Here is an 18748-nt window from a genome sequence, read left to right as displayed (position 1 = left end):
ATAACTCCAACATTCTAAAACTCTAGCTCTAAAAAAAGAAATTATAATAACGTTTTATGAAAAAATAAATCATTTACTGACTAAAAATAGTAGAAAATGGTTGACTGCGAACGTATTAAAGGTGAGAAGTTAACTGAATTAACTTCTATACTTTCTAACAAAAGATTTAAAAAAAGAAGAATGTCAAATACAACCACAGATAAAAAAATAAATAGAGGACTCAGTCCGCTGAAGAATGGACACGATCATTTCAGTTATTCAGCCTGTCACGTAAAATATCAAAAATTATATGATAATGAAAAAAAAAACAAATTAGAATGTTTCACAATGAAGATGAAATGAAGCTTAGGAGCTTACGTATTTAAATAAAATTAAATTTTCTACCTCTCTAGTCAAAGTTACGATACTTGTCGTATTGACAAAACTGTCATTTCGACAAATCAACAAATTAAATTCCAGTATCATGATATTCTCAGTAATAACAAATTTAAACAGAAATCTGAGTTCGAAAATAATCCACTTAAGAGAAAATTCAACCGTACCACCGCCGAAAGAACCTATAGTTACTCTACTGAACGCTGCTACCGGGGTTGGTAAAAATGTTGCATTATTATTAAAGCAGAGTCCGTATATAGGAGAGTTAAGACTATATGATGCGAATAAAACGATACGTGGTATTGCCGAGGATTTGAGTCACATTGATACGAAAGCACAAATAAAATCGTTTTCTGGGCAAATGGTCTTAAAAGATGCAATTACCGTAAGTTTTTTTATAAATAATTTTGGGTTACGAGGATTTTTGGAAACGAAACACCAAATTTATAAATTCCCTCCTTTAAAGCTGATCAACGATTACGAATTGAGGGTTTAAAATTTTAACATAAACTGCTTTTACTTGAAAATTCTTACCTTGATTTTTATCCTTTATTTCTTTTGACTGTTTTCATTTATGAATACTGAAAAACAGAGAACTCAGGGACCGGTACAGACGACCACATATTGTGGCTGTGATAAGAGATAGAAGATTTAGGTGGCTGGGCCATTTAAGAAGAAGAGACAACAATAAGAAGAGTTGGAAAGGTCTACCAGAAGGTAGAAGAAGCCGCCCATTAAGAAGACCAAGAACAATATGGAATGACCAAGTGGGTGAAGACTTGGTGGAGGAGTAGAGGATAGGAAATTATGGAGGCAACTTGTTGACGAGTGGCCACATTAGTAGTAGTTACAATTTATGTTTAAGAGTTTTCACCTTAAGTACAATTTTGACATTTCTAATGATAATACTGAACGAAATATCCGAAATGTGAGTGAAATCATCATTCGCGTGTTAAGGAAACTTACATTCTAAACGTATCAGCATTGTGGTATCGGTCTTCAATGTTGTAAAATTTATTTTTTTCAAAATTAGGCAATTATATATCAAACACTACGTCAAAAATTGAAACTAGTGCTTGGATAAACGAGTATTCAAATATATATTTCTCAAAATTTTCTGGTCATTTATTGTATTAGGCAAATTTTTAGTATTAACGTTGATTCTGATCCTATTTATCTTGTTGTCTGTTTAATTTTAAATGTCGTCTTAATGAAATTCACAGCCAGGATCACACATGGATCTAACATCCGTTCTTTCTTTGACCTGCGCACAAACACTTTTCGCTTAGACTCAAAAACCGCAAACTTCAACTTATTGCTCCATAAATCTCTCTCCCACTTTTCATGCGTCCAACTTTTATGTTCTTTAGCGCACTGCCACCTCTTAATTTTATTTCGACATCTTTAAAGGGTTCTCTTCACTAACACTCTTTCAAAAAGGCAGCTTCTCTAGATCTCCTTTCCACTGTACAAGTACTCAAAGACAGATCTCTAGATTCATTACTCTGAGCTTCTATTTCTGGGCCTATGAGTCATTGATCAAGTATACTGATCAATACTATACGTTTATCTTCAGCGGTTGTGTTTTTTCGAGACCGCTCCGAAAGTTTTCTATTACCAACGCTCCTGATGGATGCCATATTTTGTCACGTGTAGTCCACGATACGTAAAGGTATTTTTAATTCGGCGGCAACGGCAAATAAAAATATTTCTTGGTCCATAAAGTGAAAATCATAATTGGGACTAAACTACAATCATAAACACCGAAGAAATAATTCACAGTTAAAGAATAATAAACAAATCAGCTAGTATTTGCTTGTTTTATGTGATTTTTCCAATAGAAAAATGTGATGATGTAGGACATCACTCAAACTCCTTTTTATTTTGAAATTTTAGGGGTTGTAGGACGATCTTTAGAAACTTGACGTAATTAATTGATCATCAGTGTAAAAAAACGTCGTGTAACATGACTTTGCATATTACTGACTTTGAATTTCTATATAATGACAGATGGTTACGTTCTTCTTCTTTCCACTCGTCACTTGTCTTTTGCCCAAGGTAGGTATAAAGATAAATCGGTTTTCCTTGCGAGTTTACATTTATGTGAAAACAGCTTCTCTTGAACTTTGCGTTGAATATCAAAAAATTAAATCGTCTTTTTGATAGGATGCGAACATTGTGGTGATAGTTGGTGGTGATAGGGAATCATCCAAAGAAACTTTAAATGATACATTTGATAAAAACGTTGACGATGTCAGAATATCAGCTCTCAATATGACTGAATTCAATCCCAACGCCATATTTTGCATAGCAAAACCTCCAGTAGAAGCATTAGTTCCACTAGTCTCTGAGGTAAGTTACTTCATCATCAAGGTATATCATATTCATTATTAAATATCATATAAATATTATCAACTTATTGCATTGCCAAGTTTAATAGTTTTCAATTGTTAGATGGCAAAAAGTGGAAAGTAGAGCAGATAAATTGCTTCAGAAATTTCAGTTTTGGTACTATAAGTTTCTTATTCCAAGGGAATTGGATTGGACATAATATCAGTGACATTATAAAATTTAATGTAATTTAGTGTTTTCTAATGGTCAATGACCAAATGGTGCCTACAACTGTTAATAAAAGGATCTTGGAGGCACAAATATCTGTCAGAAAGGTGAATTGAAGTCCACTATACCAAATAATGGAGCTACTTGACACGCATATGTCTTGGCCGAATCAGGCTTTTACGGAAGACACACCAAGTGTACGCGCTGTAATAGAATGTGCGTGATACTTAATCAAAACCATAATCTGCCATACAAGCCATAACGGTCGAATCTAGTCTAGTAGTGGAGTGCAAGAAAATCCTACAAGAATTGGTGAGTGATAGTTTGGGAGCCCGATCTCTCCAGTAACGACGAAACAAACCAGCAAATCTACCAATGGACCCAAAATCCATTCTCGTTGTAGCCAAAAGTGTTGCTATTATGTCTCTCGACAATCTGAAATCAGCAAATCTATCTCACAAGAGCACGATTCAAGCACGCTTCACATCTTACTTCATAATATCAAAAGTTTTGAGCCAAAGTGCCTGATCAGCTTTCCAAAGGACATCGGCCTTGTAAATTTTCCAAAAACAGAAGACCAAATCACATGATCCCATCGTGGTGGCCCATTAACAACACCAGGACGTGAGATTACGTACCAATCCATTATCGTGTTTTTTTTAAATGTCTACTTTCGAAAATATTATAATTATTTGATAGGAATACAAGAAAGCCGGAGTTTACGATTGGACAAAAATCTTTGGAATAAAAAATTCTGTATCTATGATAGCGAACAGTATAATTGCTGCCAAAGACAAGCAGAAACCAATAGATGTAATATGTCCCATAGTAGGGGGTTTGAGTAATGAGTGTCTCGTTGCTATCTTATCCCAAGTAAGACCGAAAACTAAAACTACGGTATGTATTCAACTTATTTTTCGATCTACACTACTTTAGTTTCAACCTTGATATTTACGCTCGAAGTGTTGAAAGTTTGAAACTTCCCCCCATCAACTGAAACCTTCGCATCTTCTTCTAAACACCAAACTGGAACACATCTCAAATCGCGATCTATATCAGCCTTTTTGGTACGTAGAATTCCTTGAATGTAAACCACATTCCAGTGGTTCTTTTCTCTCGATATCTTCACCATGATAGTATCAACTGACAGTTCGCCGATGTGCGATTAGAAAGGGTGTGAGGTGATATCCAACTCTACCATGGTGTGTCTCTATCCGAGGTTTCAAGCTTGGTACTGATCGCTGCGTCCAGCTTTCTCTTTGATCTTGTTCTCAACAAAACTTTTCTTTTTCAAAAGCAAGAAGTTTTCGAGGAATACTACCCGCAATCACCATTATGACCGGCTTTGAGACCTTGCGATAAGTTGCACCTTTGCACCCGTGCTAGTCTATTTTGAGACTTTTCTATTCTCAGGGCTTCGCCTTTACATTTCCGCCCCATACAAAGGTATTGACTAGACTGGGCTCATCAGCAACCGCCTCTTACTCGCTACCGATCCATCAACTCGTTGCGGTTTTGTCAGCTAAGATCTTAGCTGTGCCGTTTGTATAATCTTCCACTTGAATAGGAACAATGTAAACGATCCTCTTTTTGTACGACTGACTACTTTGGTCTTGTTCAATGCCAACGACAGTTTAATATCCTCCACCCAGATGTTGTCCACCCGCATCACCTGATTCAGTTTTAACCTCAGCAATGAGTGCCGCTAAATCGTCAGTATATTTCAATGACAATGAATCGTCGTATTGAGTATTGAATCCTGAGCTGTTACTTCCATTCTGTGAGGTCCCTCTTTTTAATATTGATGTACAATCGGATTACCAGACCGTTTATTCTTTTTTTATCAATATTATTATTTATTTATTCCTCTGGTTTCGAAGAAACTTCGTTATTGAGGTGTGTTAGAAGTGGAATGCCACGACTCTGGACTGGTATTTAATCTGGGCTCCGAGCTCGAGGATATTTTAAGAAAAAAGAGGTTTTAAGACTAAGATTGTAAATATACGAGATCAATACTCAAAAAGAGAATCCAACGAATTTTGTCTCAAGTTCATGGAAATCGTATTTACCTAACCTCACCTTATTTGTGTTGATACCTTTTTAGAGAGAACAGTTGGCAACACGAGAAGGTGAGGAATCTCTTCTCTCGATGGTCACGGTACTGAAATAACTGTTTCTCATTGGCTCATAAGATGAATCTGATACTTTTACGGTTTCTAATTGACTCTAACCAAGGAGCTATGACCTATTCGTTTTTTTTTTGGAATGTACTCGCTCTTTTGAATCCTCACATGGACGAGGGATATATATGCATATTTATATTTGGAGTCTCGTATACCCTACGACCTAAAGGATCTATTGACTCCCCCTTTCTTGTTGTAACTTTGAAGAACCCAATGTTTACAGCTGATCCCTCAATCCCACTTCTTTTAATTACCAGAGATCTTCATCTTCTATTTCAAGCGCTCCCAGATGTAGTGCTCTGGAGTTACTTAGCGTTTCACTTTGAGAAAATGTGAATAGAGGTTTATGGATGAGGGAGCTCAGCTTCGATTCTAACGCATCTCTCAGCATTATTAAGGGGTCCCAGGATAAACACATAAACTGATTGATATAGAAAACCTCCAACGTTTTCACTGCGTTGATTCTCGACGTGCTTTACCCCGTTTTGGTAGGCCTAGACGAATGTTCCATGCTTGCGAACCACCTCTAAAATTTTGGTGTTTTGAAATTTTTTTTTCAATCGTCGTTCTTGCTCATTTCAGCTTTCATCGGATGTACAAAAACAAATAGTCGGTACAGAAAACGAAATACTAAAACTTCACGAAAATTGCAAAGGAATGTACTTGATACCAGCTTTGGGTATATACCGTTTTATAAATTCGTTAATAAAAGCTTATAATGGTGATACAAACTGTGTAGAATGCGCTTTCGTTCGTCAAACTGGTCACATCGGGAATTTCTTACCGTATATGACGTCAATAATAAAATTTGGTAAGTTTTTTATCACGAATCCAATGGAACTGATTATAGAAACATTATATCGTTGTTCGGGCTTATAAGGATCAATTTCCACTTTGCATATATTTGAATCAATCAAGTTGTTATTGAAAAACTAAATTTTTGGTGTTAACTTGTTTTGAACTACTTTCCTAACGTTTTACATTCGTTCTTTACTATTTGAATAACCCTCGTAGTTGTTAAATGGAACACTAGAAGCAGCAACAATTCTTAGATAAGTGATGCATCAATAGATATTTCAATTAATGAATTTACCATTAATAAGAGAGGAGTCTGTTCTAACTGCCTGGTACTTCATTTGCAGTCCCTTTGATCGACTTCGTTCATGGATAATTTCCGGAATTGGACTTTGGATTACCTCTCCCACTAAGACACAATTTATAGTAGAATACTGGGCGGCTAACGCCTTAATCACATAGATCTTTTGATTACCAAAGACCGATATCATTGAAAAGTCAATCAAGCGCTTTGACTTCAACCTTTTGACGAATTGGGATGTGATTCCTAATCAGTAGAAGAGTGTTTGGTATCACGGCGGCAAGAAGACCCAGTTGACGCGTCAATGAAGTCCGGCAGTTATTATTCCTTGAAGGCGGTATAGGGTTGTTCTGCTAGACTCAGCGCATCTAGCACCGGGACTCACTGCGGACGCAGTTTGAAGTCGTTTGCAGTTAATTCGTTGTTCGATGGGAGTAGAACTAGGGAATTCTGGGCCTCTTAACAGGCTTCACCTGGACCTTCGGGTTGGAATCCATGAGCGGAGGTCGAAGAAACCTTAGAATTCCGCACCACTGTTGCATCGCTTGAGCAAATCGGTGCAAACCGATGTTTTGGGAGGTTTCGTGGTCCCTCGAGGATTTGCCATGTTCACTGATCTTTCAAGATCTTTATAATATTTTGGAATTCAACACTGCTTTTATGGCTTGTTATCTTAGTGCTCTTTCCAATTCTTGTTTCCACCAACTGAATTTCTTCATGTATGTCAGATATTCAAAAAGAGTAACTTCTTGAAAACAGTATTTTCCATTGTCCACTTATATTGATATATGGCTGGTTGGTCTTTGAAAAATCCTTTTCATTACCATTTCGTTTTCTACTCATTTATATGTAATCAACGTTCTCTTGCCTAGTATGGTCTGAGCTTCGATATCGATTGTAATCGCAGAGCCTTTGGTATTTCTTCGAGACATTTACTTAGCTACCATTTATCCCTCAGCACGATTAATTCCTCTTTGGATTAAGCTCTTAAAAAAGAGCTTTTCTTTGACATTGACCATCTCCCCATGCCGTACGTAGACGCGCACAAGAATGGCGGCCACTGGGTTCCATCACCAACGTTAATATTCAACGGCTCCTTGAGAGGTTTACACTAGGTCACATTCTAGGATTTTTTATGTGTTAATAAATCAGTTGCAGACGACATAAAGGTATCGCTGAAGTCATTTGCGTTTCTTTAATTTACTATTCTCAAGGTGTTTCTAATCCGCGAGTAAGATGCTACAGATGCTCCTAGATTGGCCAGATCGTCACCTTTATATCGAAAGATCAATAGCATCAGTCATTTCATCATCCATCAATGATTTCACCACTACCAAGATTTGCACAATTGCCTGGGTACTTCTTTCACAGTGCCTTTGTTCGTCCTAGCACAAGTAGGATTTCCAGACTTGGAGTAGCTCTTCTACTAGGTCAAATTCTAGGATTTATGTATTGATAAATCAGTTGTAGAGGATCTGAAGATATGACTGAAACCATTCGCTTTTCTTCCCATTCCACAGCTTAAGGTGTTCTTGATCCGCAAATAAGGTATTTTGATTGCGTTATTAGTGACCAAATAAGTCATCCTGTATGTCGAGAGATCTATACCAGCTTCATCATTCTTTTTAGTCGAGTACATTATTCTCGAAACACTGTTTACACCACCACTCAAAATCACAGTGCCTGGCGCGCGTTTTGATAACAGTCTTCAGAGACTGAGTTTACCTTCAGCTAGCGGAGCGCACGTCAGACAGTGTAATTGTGAGTGTCGGTGTATTCAACACGAAACACCTTGTATAATGAAAAATGGGTGAAATAGTTCCATTTTTGAGGTTTAATTTTTTGGTAGAGAGTTAGAGTCGTGATAATTTTATTGAATCGATTGTTTTTAGGCAGACACGGTATATCGTCGACCCATATGCCGAAAATGAACGGGGAAGAAGGACACGCGCTACAAAAAGCTGCCGTTAGTATAAAAAAATGTATTCGATTAGGAGAAAGTTTCGTTACCGGTGAACCCCAAACAATTTACGGAACAACCGTGGATCGTAAAAAAGAAATATCCGCACAAAAATATATCGATAAACAAACCGAACTGAATTTGATAAAAACCACGTAGTTTCGAAAATTATTCAAATATAATAAGAAAAAAAAATGTTTCATTTTTTTTAAAATCTAGTTTGAGAAAGCGAGTAAAAAGTTTTTAGTTCCGGCTTCTTACCCAGAAAGGCAATAATTCATATCATACCACCTCGACACCTCGTATAAAAGTCGAAAAATTTCAATGAATTTTTTATTAAATGTAAATTTTTACGCCTAATTTTTTTAAAAAATATATTATCCCAAGATTTCGTAAAGGTTTTATGACTTTAAATGTCATAATAAACGTATTTCTTCGAATATAATCGCCCAACAAATATGATTTTGAACATAACCTAACGTTCGATTACTCGAAGAAACTGGAATAAGCACATTAATACGCAAGCGCCCAATGTCAATACACCGAAAACAACAGAATCGCACACGATTGTGTTTTAAATTGATTTAATTAAATAGTTGCAACACACAAATATTTATTTTTTTTAAATGACTAAATTATAACAAAAACACATTTCAAATTAATCTCACTCATATTACATACATATTACATCATCCTATTTGAATGAAAAACTTTTACAAAGAAAAAGTACGAGGACAGTTTACTAAACAAAATCCTTAAATTCTAATACAAATCGCTACAATAACCACCATATTCACCTGATTTAGCACTATTTCTGCAAAGAGCTTCAACTACATCTCACAAACAAAGTTTATAGTTTTCAAGAGACTACTTACCAGTTCAGTTGTAAAAGTTGCGAATCCACTGACCCCCCTCGTATATAAAAATAACAAAAACTAAATTTCGTTTCAACTTAATATATTATTAAAGATGCAATATCGTGATGAACATGAAATTTTACAATTTAATGGCTTCTACTAGAGAACAAGATAATCCGGTACCATCGGGTTCAACTTGCAATGATGTAATTTTACCATCTTCGATAACCATGGAATATCTTTTGCTTCTGATACCACCGAGTGGAGCGATATCGACGGAAAGATCTAGTGCTTTAGCCAAAGCCGCCGATGGATCGGCGAGCATTCTAATTTTGCCTGAAGTTTTATGTTCTTTTCCCCAAGCGGACATCACGAAAGGATCATTTACTGACACGCAAATTATTTCATCGACTCCTTGACTTTTCAATTCTTCAGATTTATTGATGTAACCAGGCAAATGGGTCTGAAAATAATGTACTTTTCAACCTACCTACAAGTTTTATAATCGAAATTAATTTTATTAATTTTTAAACTATTTATTATTTGAAGTAAGACACATTTAAATGCATTTTTGAAACAGTTCTTTCACTATGATTCCAGTTATTCCAACAGACGTGTTGTAAAAGTCAAAAACGACGAAAATAAGGTTTGGAATCTTCCATAATGATCTGGAATCTTCCACAATGATCTGGAATTTTCCACAATGATCTAGTATCTTCCACAATGATCTGGTATCTTCCACAATGATCTCGAATCTTCCACCATTATTTGTAGTGTTCCATAATGATCTGGCATCTTCCATAATTATCTGTAATCTTGCACAATGATCTGGAATCTTCCACAATAAACTGTAACATTCCACAATGATTTGGAATCTTCCACAATAATCTGTAAAGTTCTAAGATGATTTTGAATGTTCAAAAATGAACTATACTGTTATACAATGATCTGGAATCTTCCACAATGTTCTGGAAAGTTTCAAAAACTTCTGGAATCCTTCAAATTGAATTGTAATGTTCCAAAATGATTTTTGATTTTACACAATGATCTATAAAGTTCTACAACGATCTGAATGATCTCACAATGCTCTGGAATATTCCATATTAAAAAAATATGTTTTCAAGTATAAATCAGTATACCAAAAAGTCTTTACATCCATTATATAAAGTGGTATTCGTTAATTACGAGGTTCACGCGAGTAAAAATGGACAGAAAAGGACATTTGTTCATAATACAGGATTGTCTTCATTAAATTTATGGAGTTAAGATTTTAATTTGATTAAAGAAAATTGGCGCATTTGGAAAAAATTCAAAATTTGAAATGTTTGATATAGTATTACATAAAATAAATCACGGGAATAAAAAAAAACGAAAATATTTATTTACATTTGTATGTTTTTATATATTTTTTGTAATCTATACAGAAAAATAAACAAATGACAAAAATTGTACAAAAATGTTGATTTTTCATATTTTTACAGTTTGAAATAATAAGTCTAACTCTCAAAATTGACTTTTTTTTATAAAATAATCATCAAAATAATAAAAACGAAAACATTTGTAACATAGTTTTTCAACAGTTCCCAAGCATGCTCAATAAGATTGAAGTTTGATAATAGACTGGGCAGTACCATGACAGTCTGAAGCATCTCTTATCATATAAAAAGGGAAAATATGGTCTAATAGTAGCCCGAAACAAAGAAACATCACCCATTGATACAAATGCCTTTCTAAACCACCTTTGATTGGATGAACTCCTGTATTGTTTTAATATTTCTAATCAAAAACACATCAACTGTTTATTAGACTATGTACATCACACATATCTATGAATTTGCATTAATGGAAGTCACACAATAGATAAAACCCTGTACATATATGAAAAATTTCAAAATATGACGCTTTACATTGGTACAAAAGTTGATTACCCTGTAGAAATTATGTAAGTGGAGTTTTTTTTTCGAATGAATGAGTTACAATATTTCATTTAGTGTTCGAAACAATTCCATTATTAATAAAACATTGACATTTATTTAAAACACAATAGATTACTAACCTTCGAACATCCGGGAGTAAATGCACCAGGTACTGCGAAAATAATAACCTTTTTACCAGATGATAATTGAGCTATATTCACTTTATTGGTTGGAGAATCTTCAAACAGATCTATATTAGGAATTGAATCACCTATCTAAAAAAATTGATAATTTTTATTCAACAATACAATAAATTAATAAGAAATAAATATTTTTCTTGTAGGTTATTGCTAAGTCTTAAAATCTTAAAAACGAATAAATATTGATCTAGGAATTTTGCAATTACGAAGTATTTTTCTAGACTAGCGAATATTACGATTATCATTTACAATTTTTATTCAATCAACAAAATTTTCTTTAAGCCTTTTTGTTATTAAAAATTTTTATACCCGTACGATATGCATTATTATGTAACATCAATTCACTTACCTTAACCATTTTTACAGAGGAAAACTGTAAATATCTTTTGATGTTCAAATTTAACTGTTGTCTAATTATTCCAGTTGCAACTCTTCCGGCGTTTATGGTGACATTCATTTTTTTGTATTTATTTAGGAAGTTTTCTTTCTTTCTCTTATAGATTTTGATATGCCATTGAATGTTGTGAATAAGACAAAGATAGGCGAGATCAAGGTTAAATTCTACTATTGGATTGACAATGGCTAAATATGTCAACAAATACGCATTATTTCTATGGTTCAGTATGTAAAAATTTCAATCACGCCTATTGATTTATCGTTCATTAGATTGCTGCTCTAACCAAATTTGTAATGCCGTAACTCATACAACTTGCTTCTTAATAGATCAATAAAAAACTTTATCTTATTATTACCATATACTTTATTTATATATTTTTCTATTAGTTGAAACACAGTAAATTGAGATTAGTTTAAGAAATTAATTAATATAAAATTTAGTATTAACTATTACATAATTAGATTTTATAATCATGACACGCTCATTTTGAGAGTACTTATGTTCCGAAAGTTGCTATTAGCAACGAACAGAGCTGTCGAGTTTCCGTTTCCTGTCCGTACCGAAATCGATTTGTATTGTGCTTCAATCAACTCTTGTTTACCGCTTACCTTCAGCTTCATAGCAAGAGTGTTTCTACGTTGTGTCAATTTCTACGAAAGCAGGGTACCTCGCATCGCATCGCTTCGAATTTGGGTAACTACTGTAAAACTAGTCCTTGGATCTACGCATCCTTCGTTTAATATTAACATACAATTTACGTTTTGGCGGCGAATATTGTATAAATCTATTTGCATTTGACGCCCTGCAGCTCCGACATTTTGTTTTAAAATTTTACACAATAAGATAATTAACGACGACTTACTGCGTTTTAGTTAAGTATTGTTTTTCAAATCGTCATGCTTTCAAAGACAAACAATAACTACACGTTTTATCTTATATTCTTTTTAATTTTTCCAATATTACAAATACGTATTCGCCGAGCTACAGATAATTTCATTATTACCTACGAAATTCTACGTTCCACAGAATTATGGGCGACAGATCGAGAGATAGAACGGCTAGAGTGTACGTCGGAGGACTTACTGAATCCATTAAAAAGGAGGATCTGGAAGGTGAATTTGAAAAATATGGGAAACTTAATTCTGTTTGGGTAGCTTTTAACCCACCGGGTTTTGCTTTCATCGAATTTAACAGTCTCACTGATGCAGAAACTGCTTGTGACAATTTGAATGGCACTGAATTTTTGGGTGCTAAATTGAGAGTGGAAATAGCTAGAGGACGACCACGTCGTGGAGGTCCCAGAGGCGGTGGTGGAGGTTTCAGAGGAAGCCGAGGCGGTAGGAGAGGTTTCGATAGTTATGGAGGAGGTAGAAGAGACGGAGGTAGTCGAGGCGATAGATTTGGAGGAAGGAGTTATGATAGACGAAGAGATTCATTTTCGAGGAATGGATATGGTAGCAGCGGCGGTGGAGGAGGCGGTTCCAGAGGAGGTAGAGGAGGCGGGAGATTTAATAGCGATAGATTCAGATCCAGGTCACCCAATTCTGGACCTCCAAGGCGTAGGGATTAGGATTTTAGTTTGTAATATGTAGGTATTGTAGAAATGTAAGTTCATTAGTAATCTCTTCTTTTTATCATGAAATTTTCACAGTTTCTTTATCGTAAAGTTTTTCTTGAGTTACTTAAATCTCGAAATTAACAGGGAATCCAACTGATAATAAAATACTTTTAAATTTAGAACTCAATAAACAAAATTATGATTTGTGATGTTTTTATTAGACTAACATGAATTTTTAAAATCATCATGGGGGGATTTAAGATTTCAATAGGAAAATAATCAATTTTTTAGTATGGTTATGGTTCCTAAACAGTTTTTTTTAAAAGAAATTCTTATTAAAGAGCAAAATATTTATTTTTCTGTTGAGATCATAATTTTGATAATTATTAGGTCATAAAAAATCGAAAAATTTATACTCAATCATTTTACGTTAATTTCATTTATTTTTTGTTGTCGCCTTTAAATTAAAAATGAGTTTGAAAACCAAATTAAAACTTGAGATTGTGGACTGACGATTTATAGTGAATTGCTAGTGGATGGGGGCGTCCCTCTTAGGTTGAGGAACTTCCTTTATTTTTTTAATTAGAAGATAAAGTTTCAGGTTATGTAGACTGAAAATAATAAATTATATAACCCAACATTGAGTAGCATTGGATCTTATTGGTCAAAAAAGTTTATTTTCCAATTTTTTCATTTTTATTCATTTCAAAATGAAAAAAAAAATACCAATTTTTCGATTTTTTATGACTCAGTTTCTAAATAATACCCTAAATTCACAAACTTCTAATGAAAATAAATATTTTGCAACCTGATTTCTAAAAATACTGAAAATTTAAAAATAAATTTCACGTTTTTCATATTTGACTTTTTATCTGTTGATCTGTCACTAATGGACTGCATTAGTTTTAAGTTTATTATAAGTTCATTGAAATTCATCAAAAAAAAATTATTTTTGAGTTGTAAAATACATAAATCATAGACTTTTTTGTTTTTAAGTTTTTACGATGTATGCCACAATTAACTTAATATTTAAGACATTTCTTTGCATTGTGGTATAAACATTTGAATATTGATTTGTATATTTTATATGTATCATCTTGTTGTTTCTGACAAGTGGAATAATACTTAATGTACCTACAATAAAATTGTAAAAAGCCTTTTAGAGTTTCGATTATCCACATTTCACATCTTGTCCTTCATTTCCAACCACCAATAAGCTTTAAAGAGTGAATATACAAATAAGATTTTGTTACCAAAAGAAAAGTACAATTTCTTTTCTCCATTCAGTTTCCACCTGACTTCACCATGTGTGACTAACTACACCAGTTATTTTGGTTTTAGGTCTTTATTCATTATTACTAAGTTATAATAAAAAAATCTTTTCAATTATAAATAAAACCAAAACTAACTGGAGAAACACTCTACCTTCTTCCTTTTGTTTACATAGTTTCTACATAAAATAACCAAAGAATTAAATCCCATATCATGACAGACATTGTGGCCATGAGAGTGGACGCCATGTTAAATCCAAACTCTGCTGATTCATTATTTGGTTTATTCATAATAACGCTTATAAAATCATAATTATTTTCGAAAAGTTTTCAAGGGCTCAATAGTATTTTTAACTATAAAAAATATATTTTTACACATTTCATTGTTGAATAATATTTGGAATTCAGTGTGTTTTAATGCCTTACCTTACTCAAAATAATAAATTTTTCACTTCACTGTTGTACCAAAATATTGGAATTTTTCAAATTAATTCTCTTAAAAACAGTAGTAATCATATATGTTGTAACATATAGATAAATTTTATTTATTTACTTAAATTATTGTTTGTTTTGATAATATACTCATTAAATTCTTTAAGAGTCAATTGCATATCTTCGTATCCCACAATGCGACAAGCCTCACCAATTTCTAGCCATTTAAAATCTTGATGTTCATTAGACAACTTTATTTCCGCTTTAGGATTCACAAGTTTTGCTAAAAAGTAATGAACTTCTTTGGGTTTTCCATTAACTTGGTAATTCAATATTTTTTTGCAATCCTTATATATCTCCAGATCTTCCTCATGTAATCCGGATTCTTCGAGAGTTTCTCTAAATGCTGTTACCATTACATCCGTTTCACCTGGATCGACATGACCTTTTGGAGGTGTCCAGTGATTTATTCCATACGACGTTTGGAGAAGTAGATATTCTATTGTTTTAGATAATCTGAATATCACAAATCCTGCCGCAACTTTTTTCCCCATACTGTAAACACTCGTTAACTGGGATAAGTGGTTTTTATCTAACTGAATTATTTTCAAAACATATTCTCGTAACGGGTCGTCAGTAATTTCATTATACATTAAATTAATGTTATGAACCTTTGTCTTGTCAATGTCAAATTGTTTACATTCCATAGATAAAACTTATGTACAAAACCACAAAGGAAAAGGAAACCATGTTGAAGATTAGAAAGTAATCTATGGTTCAACGAATCACAGAGCTAGAACATTGGGAATGTAAAATTAGACCAATGACCAAGAATAGTTGACCAATAGGATTGATCAATCCCATAAGACGTACATACGCCAATTCTTGAGCCAAGGTCAAGTGATGCTTACGTCACCTGCAGACCTCGACGGCTTGTTTACCATTTACGCTGTGCGGTATTGCTTGTGTTTTTGTTAATTCGAAAAGGTCGTACAAGTGATTGAAGAGTTGGAAATTCGTTTTTTACTTAGTTCTACGTTTTAAAAACTATTATTTGTGTGTATTGTATATGTGGAGAATAGTGAACAAAGACAATATTATTGTTTAAGGCAAAATAATCTTGTGAGACTTTCAAGGGTAGGTAAAAATGTTTTGTTATATTAAAGCTGGATTTAAATAGCAAAATAAAAATTAAAATCCAAGTCAGTTACTGGCTGAAAGAAAACCAGCTGAGCAGAAATGACAATTTAATTGGCTTATTTAAATTTCTATTCTTTATACACCACAATAAAAAATTAAAAAAATGGGCGAATCATAACAGCGTTTTTGGTCGGTTGGTTTGCATTTGTCCAGCAACTAATCTAGATTTTTATTTTACTTTTTTTTGCTAAATGAAACTTTGTTTGTTTGATTTTAGTGCATGTAGTATATGTCCAAAAATCAAAATGCCTGGTACACGTTGTGCTGTGTATGGTTGTGGTAATACCTATAAAACAAGGCAGCAAGAACATGAATATTTTATATTTCATCGGTTTCCCAAAGCTAAAGATCTTGTTTCCCAAACTATGAGAAAAGAATGGATATTACGATGCAAACGGGAAGATAAATTTAACCCTGATACTAGCTACATCTGCTCAGTTCATTTCACAGAAAAGGATTATGAAAGAGACTTACAGAATGAATTATTAGGTTGGTGAATTATTTAATTGTTTAGTGTAATAGTTTATAGCTTTCAAAGTCTATACTGTCCCAAAATGATTTTGGTAATGAAATTTAGTAACTCAATTTGTTCATAAATATATATAATATGTATATGTATTTTAGGTTTACCACTACGAAAAATATTGAAAAAAACCGCAGTTCCTACTTTGGGATTGTATTCAAAAAAATCAACAAGTGAAGCTAGTAGTTCAAGCATCAGTTCCAGAGAAGAAAGACTGGTATCTTAGGGTCAGGTGTCAACACTGATGAAAAAGTACTGGAAGAGTACATCGCCCCAAATGTTTTGAAAACTGCGAATGTTGCCAGTGAAGCTGAGCAGTCCTTTGATATTAACGAAACGCAAGGCAGTTCTTCTTTTTCATCAGTTTCATCTGATTTATCCTCATGCTCAGATTATCATCAAAATTCACAGGAAACGACTAATGATGCTCTAGACTATATTGCTGGTTATCTTGCTAAAAAATACAAAAATATTTTTCCAAGTCTGGGTGATTTTACATACGAAATGACACAAGAACACTCGTATGTACTTAGTATTCCTTCTTGGATTCAACAACTGTCGTACGGTGGTCTCACTAAGCCATCAGAAGAATTTTTAAAAAAAGTTAAAACTTGGAACACTTATTTTGAAAGCCATCATGGAGAATCGTTCAGAAAAGGGCCAGGTGTTGTTTTTAATTTAGCAAAGAAAATCTTTAAAAAAGATTCGAACTATCCATTTAAAATAATTAAGGCTTTTTGTAAATTAAGGACTATAATCAGAATAAATTTTAGAAATCTAAAAGCTAAATTTGAAAGCACGAATTTGAAGAGAAAGTCTGTAAAAGGGGATGAAGATGACGGCAGAAAAACTGGAAAAAAATGTTCAAAATTACTCATTGACAGATTTCTACCTATCTCTTTATTTTATATATATCTGATATTTTATTATTTTTCTTAAATTTAATAATTTAGATTATTATTAGAAATATTTTTCATAAATCAGTTTAAATCATTTCATTTGTTTTTACTTTTTAATTTTTAGTTTAAAGTTTGTTAATGGCTTCTGTTTTACTAATTATAAAATACAGATCATTTTAAAAAATAATTCATTTTCCTTAATTTCTTTTCTTCATTGTATACCTATTATAAATGGAATTTAAAATTAACTGAATAATTGGAAATTGGATTTTAAATTAATATTAATTCATAATAATGAATAAAACTTAAAAAAATAACTGTATTTTTGTTAAAATTGACCTTTAAACTCATCAAATAGTCTAGCTCAACAAAGAGTTAAGACCGGTCGAGGTCTGCAGGTGACGTCACGTATGGCGATTTTTCGCACGCACATGGCAGACACATTCAGTTTATTGAGCAATCCTATTGGTGAACTATTCTTGACCAATGACCATTCAGTTTACATTAAATTTGACACTTCATCCGATTATTTAATCGAACCATGTCAAAATATTAACTGCACCAATCACAGACGGAGAAAATGTGGAATTAGTAAAAGTGAGTTAATGTTACTTTTGCCTTTAATTTAGATAATTGAAGAAATTTTTTTGATGAGAGTTGTTTTATTGTAAATTGGGAATACCAATATTTCCAGATATTAAAAATCTAGACATCAATCCACGATAAATGAATTACAGAACTAGAAATTTGAGAATGTCAAATCTGACCAATGACCAACTAGTTTACAATTAAATTTGACACTTCATCCGTTTATTAAATCGATCTGGGATATTAACATTTGGGAGATATTAAAAATATTCACAAGAGTTTTAGTCAAATTCACTTTGTCCATGGTAAAGTCAAATAAATCCATGATAAACTAATCACAGAACTAGACAATTGACAATGTCATATCTGACCAATAACATACAATTTACAATTAAATTTGACATTTCATTTGATTATTAAATGGATTTATGTCAAAATATCAATTACATTTCATAGATAAAATGAAACGGATATTTTGACGAGGTTTGTGTTAATTTTGAACAATGATACCAGTGAGAATACTGAGAATATTATTAAAATTATTCGTCCACTTCATCTCTTACTAGGTATATTCAAGAAAGGATAATATCAATAAACAAGGAATAAAATATTTCGAATTTCCTAGAAATTCATCGAAAATATATGAAAGTATCTATACATGGATAAAAAAAACTTTTTTAGCAAGTTAGTTCCCTTCCTTTTGAGTTAAGATACCAAAATACTATTTTTTTTGT

At 33.0% G+C, this 18748-nt stretch overlaps 5 protein-coding genes across 5 annotated transcripts; 3 read left to right on the top strand and 2 right to left on the bottom strand.

Moving 5' to 3' along the window:
• The first annotated feature begins 463 nt into the window (after nucleotides 1-463).
• On the top strand, nucleotides 464-8332 carry LOC130447086 (malate dehydrogenase, mitochondrial-like). The gene is made up of 5 exons (XM_056783743.1): nucleotides 464-760; nucleotides 2542-2727; nucleotides 3634-3831; nucleotides 5700-5932; nucleotides 8110-8332. Exons 1-5 carry the CDS (start codon nucleotides 464-466, stop codon nucleotides 8330-8332), a joined length of 1137 nt encoding a protein of 378 aa, XP_056639721.1.
• Nucleotides 8333-9113: 781 nt separating this feature from the next.
• LOC130446349 (peroxiredoxin-5, mitochondrial) lies at nucleotides 9114-11715 on the bottom strand. Its single transcript, XM_056782551.1, has 3 exons — nucleotides 11496-11715; nucleotides 11087-11221; nucleotides 9114-9493 (listed from the first exon to the last, which is right to left on the bottom strand). The coding sequence occupies exons 1-3, from the start codon at nucleotides 11601-11603 to the stop codon at nucleotides 9170-9172; spliced, it is 567 nt and encodes a 188-aa protein (XP_056638529.1). The 5' UTR covers nucleotides 11604-11715; the 3' UTR covers nucleotides 9114-9169.
• Nucleotides 11716-12102: 387 nt separating this feature from the next.
• Nucleotides 12103-14977, top strand: LOC130447013 (RNA-binding protein Rsf1). The gene is made up of 2 exons (XM_056783606.1): nucleotides 12103-12236; nucleotides 12570-14977. Exon 2 carries the CDS (start codon nucleotides 12574-12576, stop codon nucleotides 13111-13113), a length of 540 nt encoding a protein of 179 aa, XP_056639584.1. The 5' UTR covers nucleotides 12103-12236; nucleotides 12570-12573; the 3' UTR covers nucleotides 13114-14977.
• Nucleotides 14643-15510, bottom strand: LOC130447012 (bis(5'-nucleosyl)-tetraphosphatase [asymmetrical]). The gene has a single exon (XM_056783605.1). The coding sequence runs from the start codon at nucleotides 15455-15457 to the stop codon at nucleotides 14918-14920; it is 540 nt and encodes a 179-aa protein (XP_056639583.1). The 5' UTR covers nucleotides 15458-15510; the 3' UTR covers nucleotides 14643-14917.
• Nucleotides 15511-15673: 163 nt separating this feature from the next.
• On the top strand, nucleotides 15674-17740 carry LOC130446576 (THAP domain-containing protein 1-like). The gene is made up of 2 exons (XM_056782928.1): nucleotides 15674-16493; nucleotides 16629-17740. Exons 1-2 carry the CDS (start codon nucleotides 16196-16198, stop codon nucleotides 16751-16753), a joined length of 423 nt encoding a protein of 140 aa, XP_056638906.1. The 5' UTR covers nucleotides 15674-16195; the 3' UTR covers nucleotides 16754-17740.
• The last annotated feature ends 1008 nt before the right edge of the window (nucleotides 17741-18748 follow it).

The sequence above is a fragment of the Diorhabda sublineata genome, chromosome 7 (genome assembly GCF_026230105.1).
Source record: "Diorhabda sublineata isolate icDioSubl1.1 chromosome 7, icDioSubl1.1, whole genome shotgun sequence".
NCBI lineage: Eukaryota > Metazoa > Arthropoda > Insecta > Coleoptera > Chrysomelidae > Diorhabda > Diorhabda sublineata.
The sequence above is the reverse complement of the archived record's forward strand: the minus strand, read 5'-3'. Positions and strand labels throughout refer to the sequence as shown.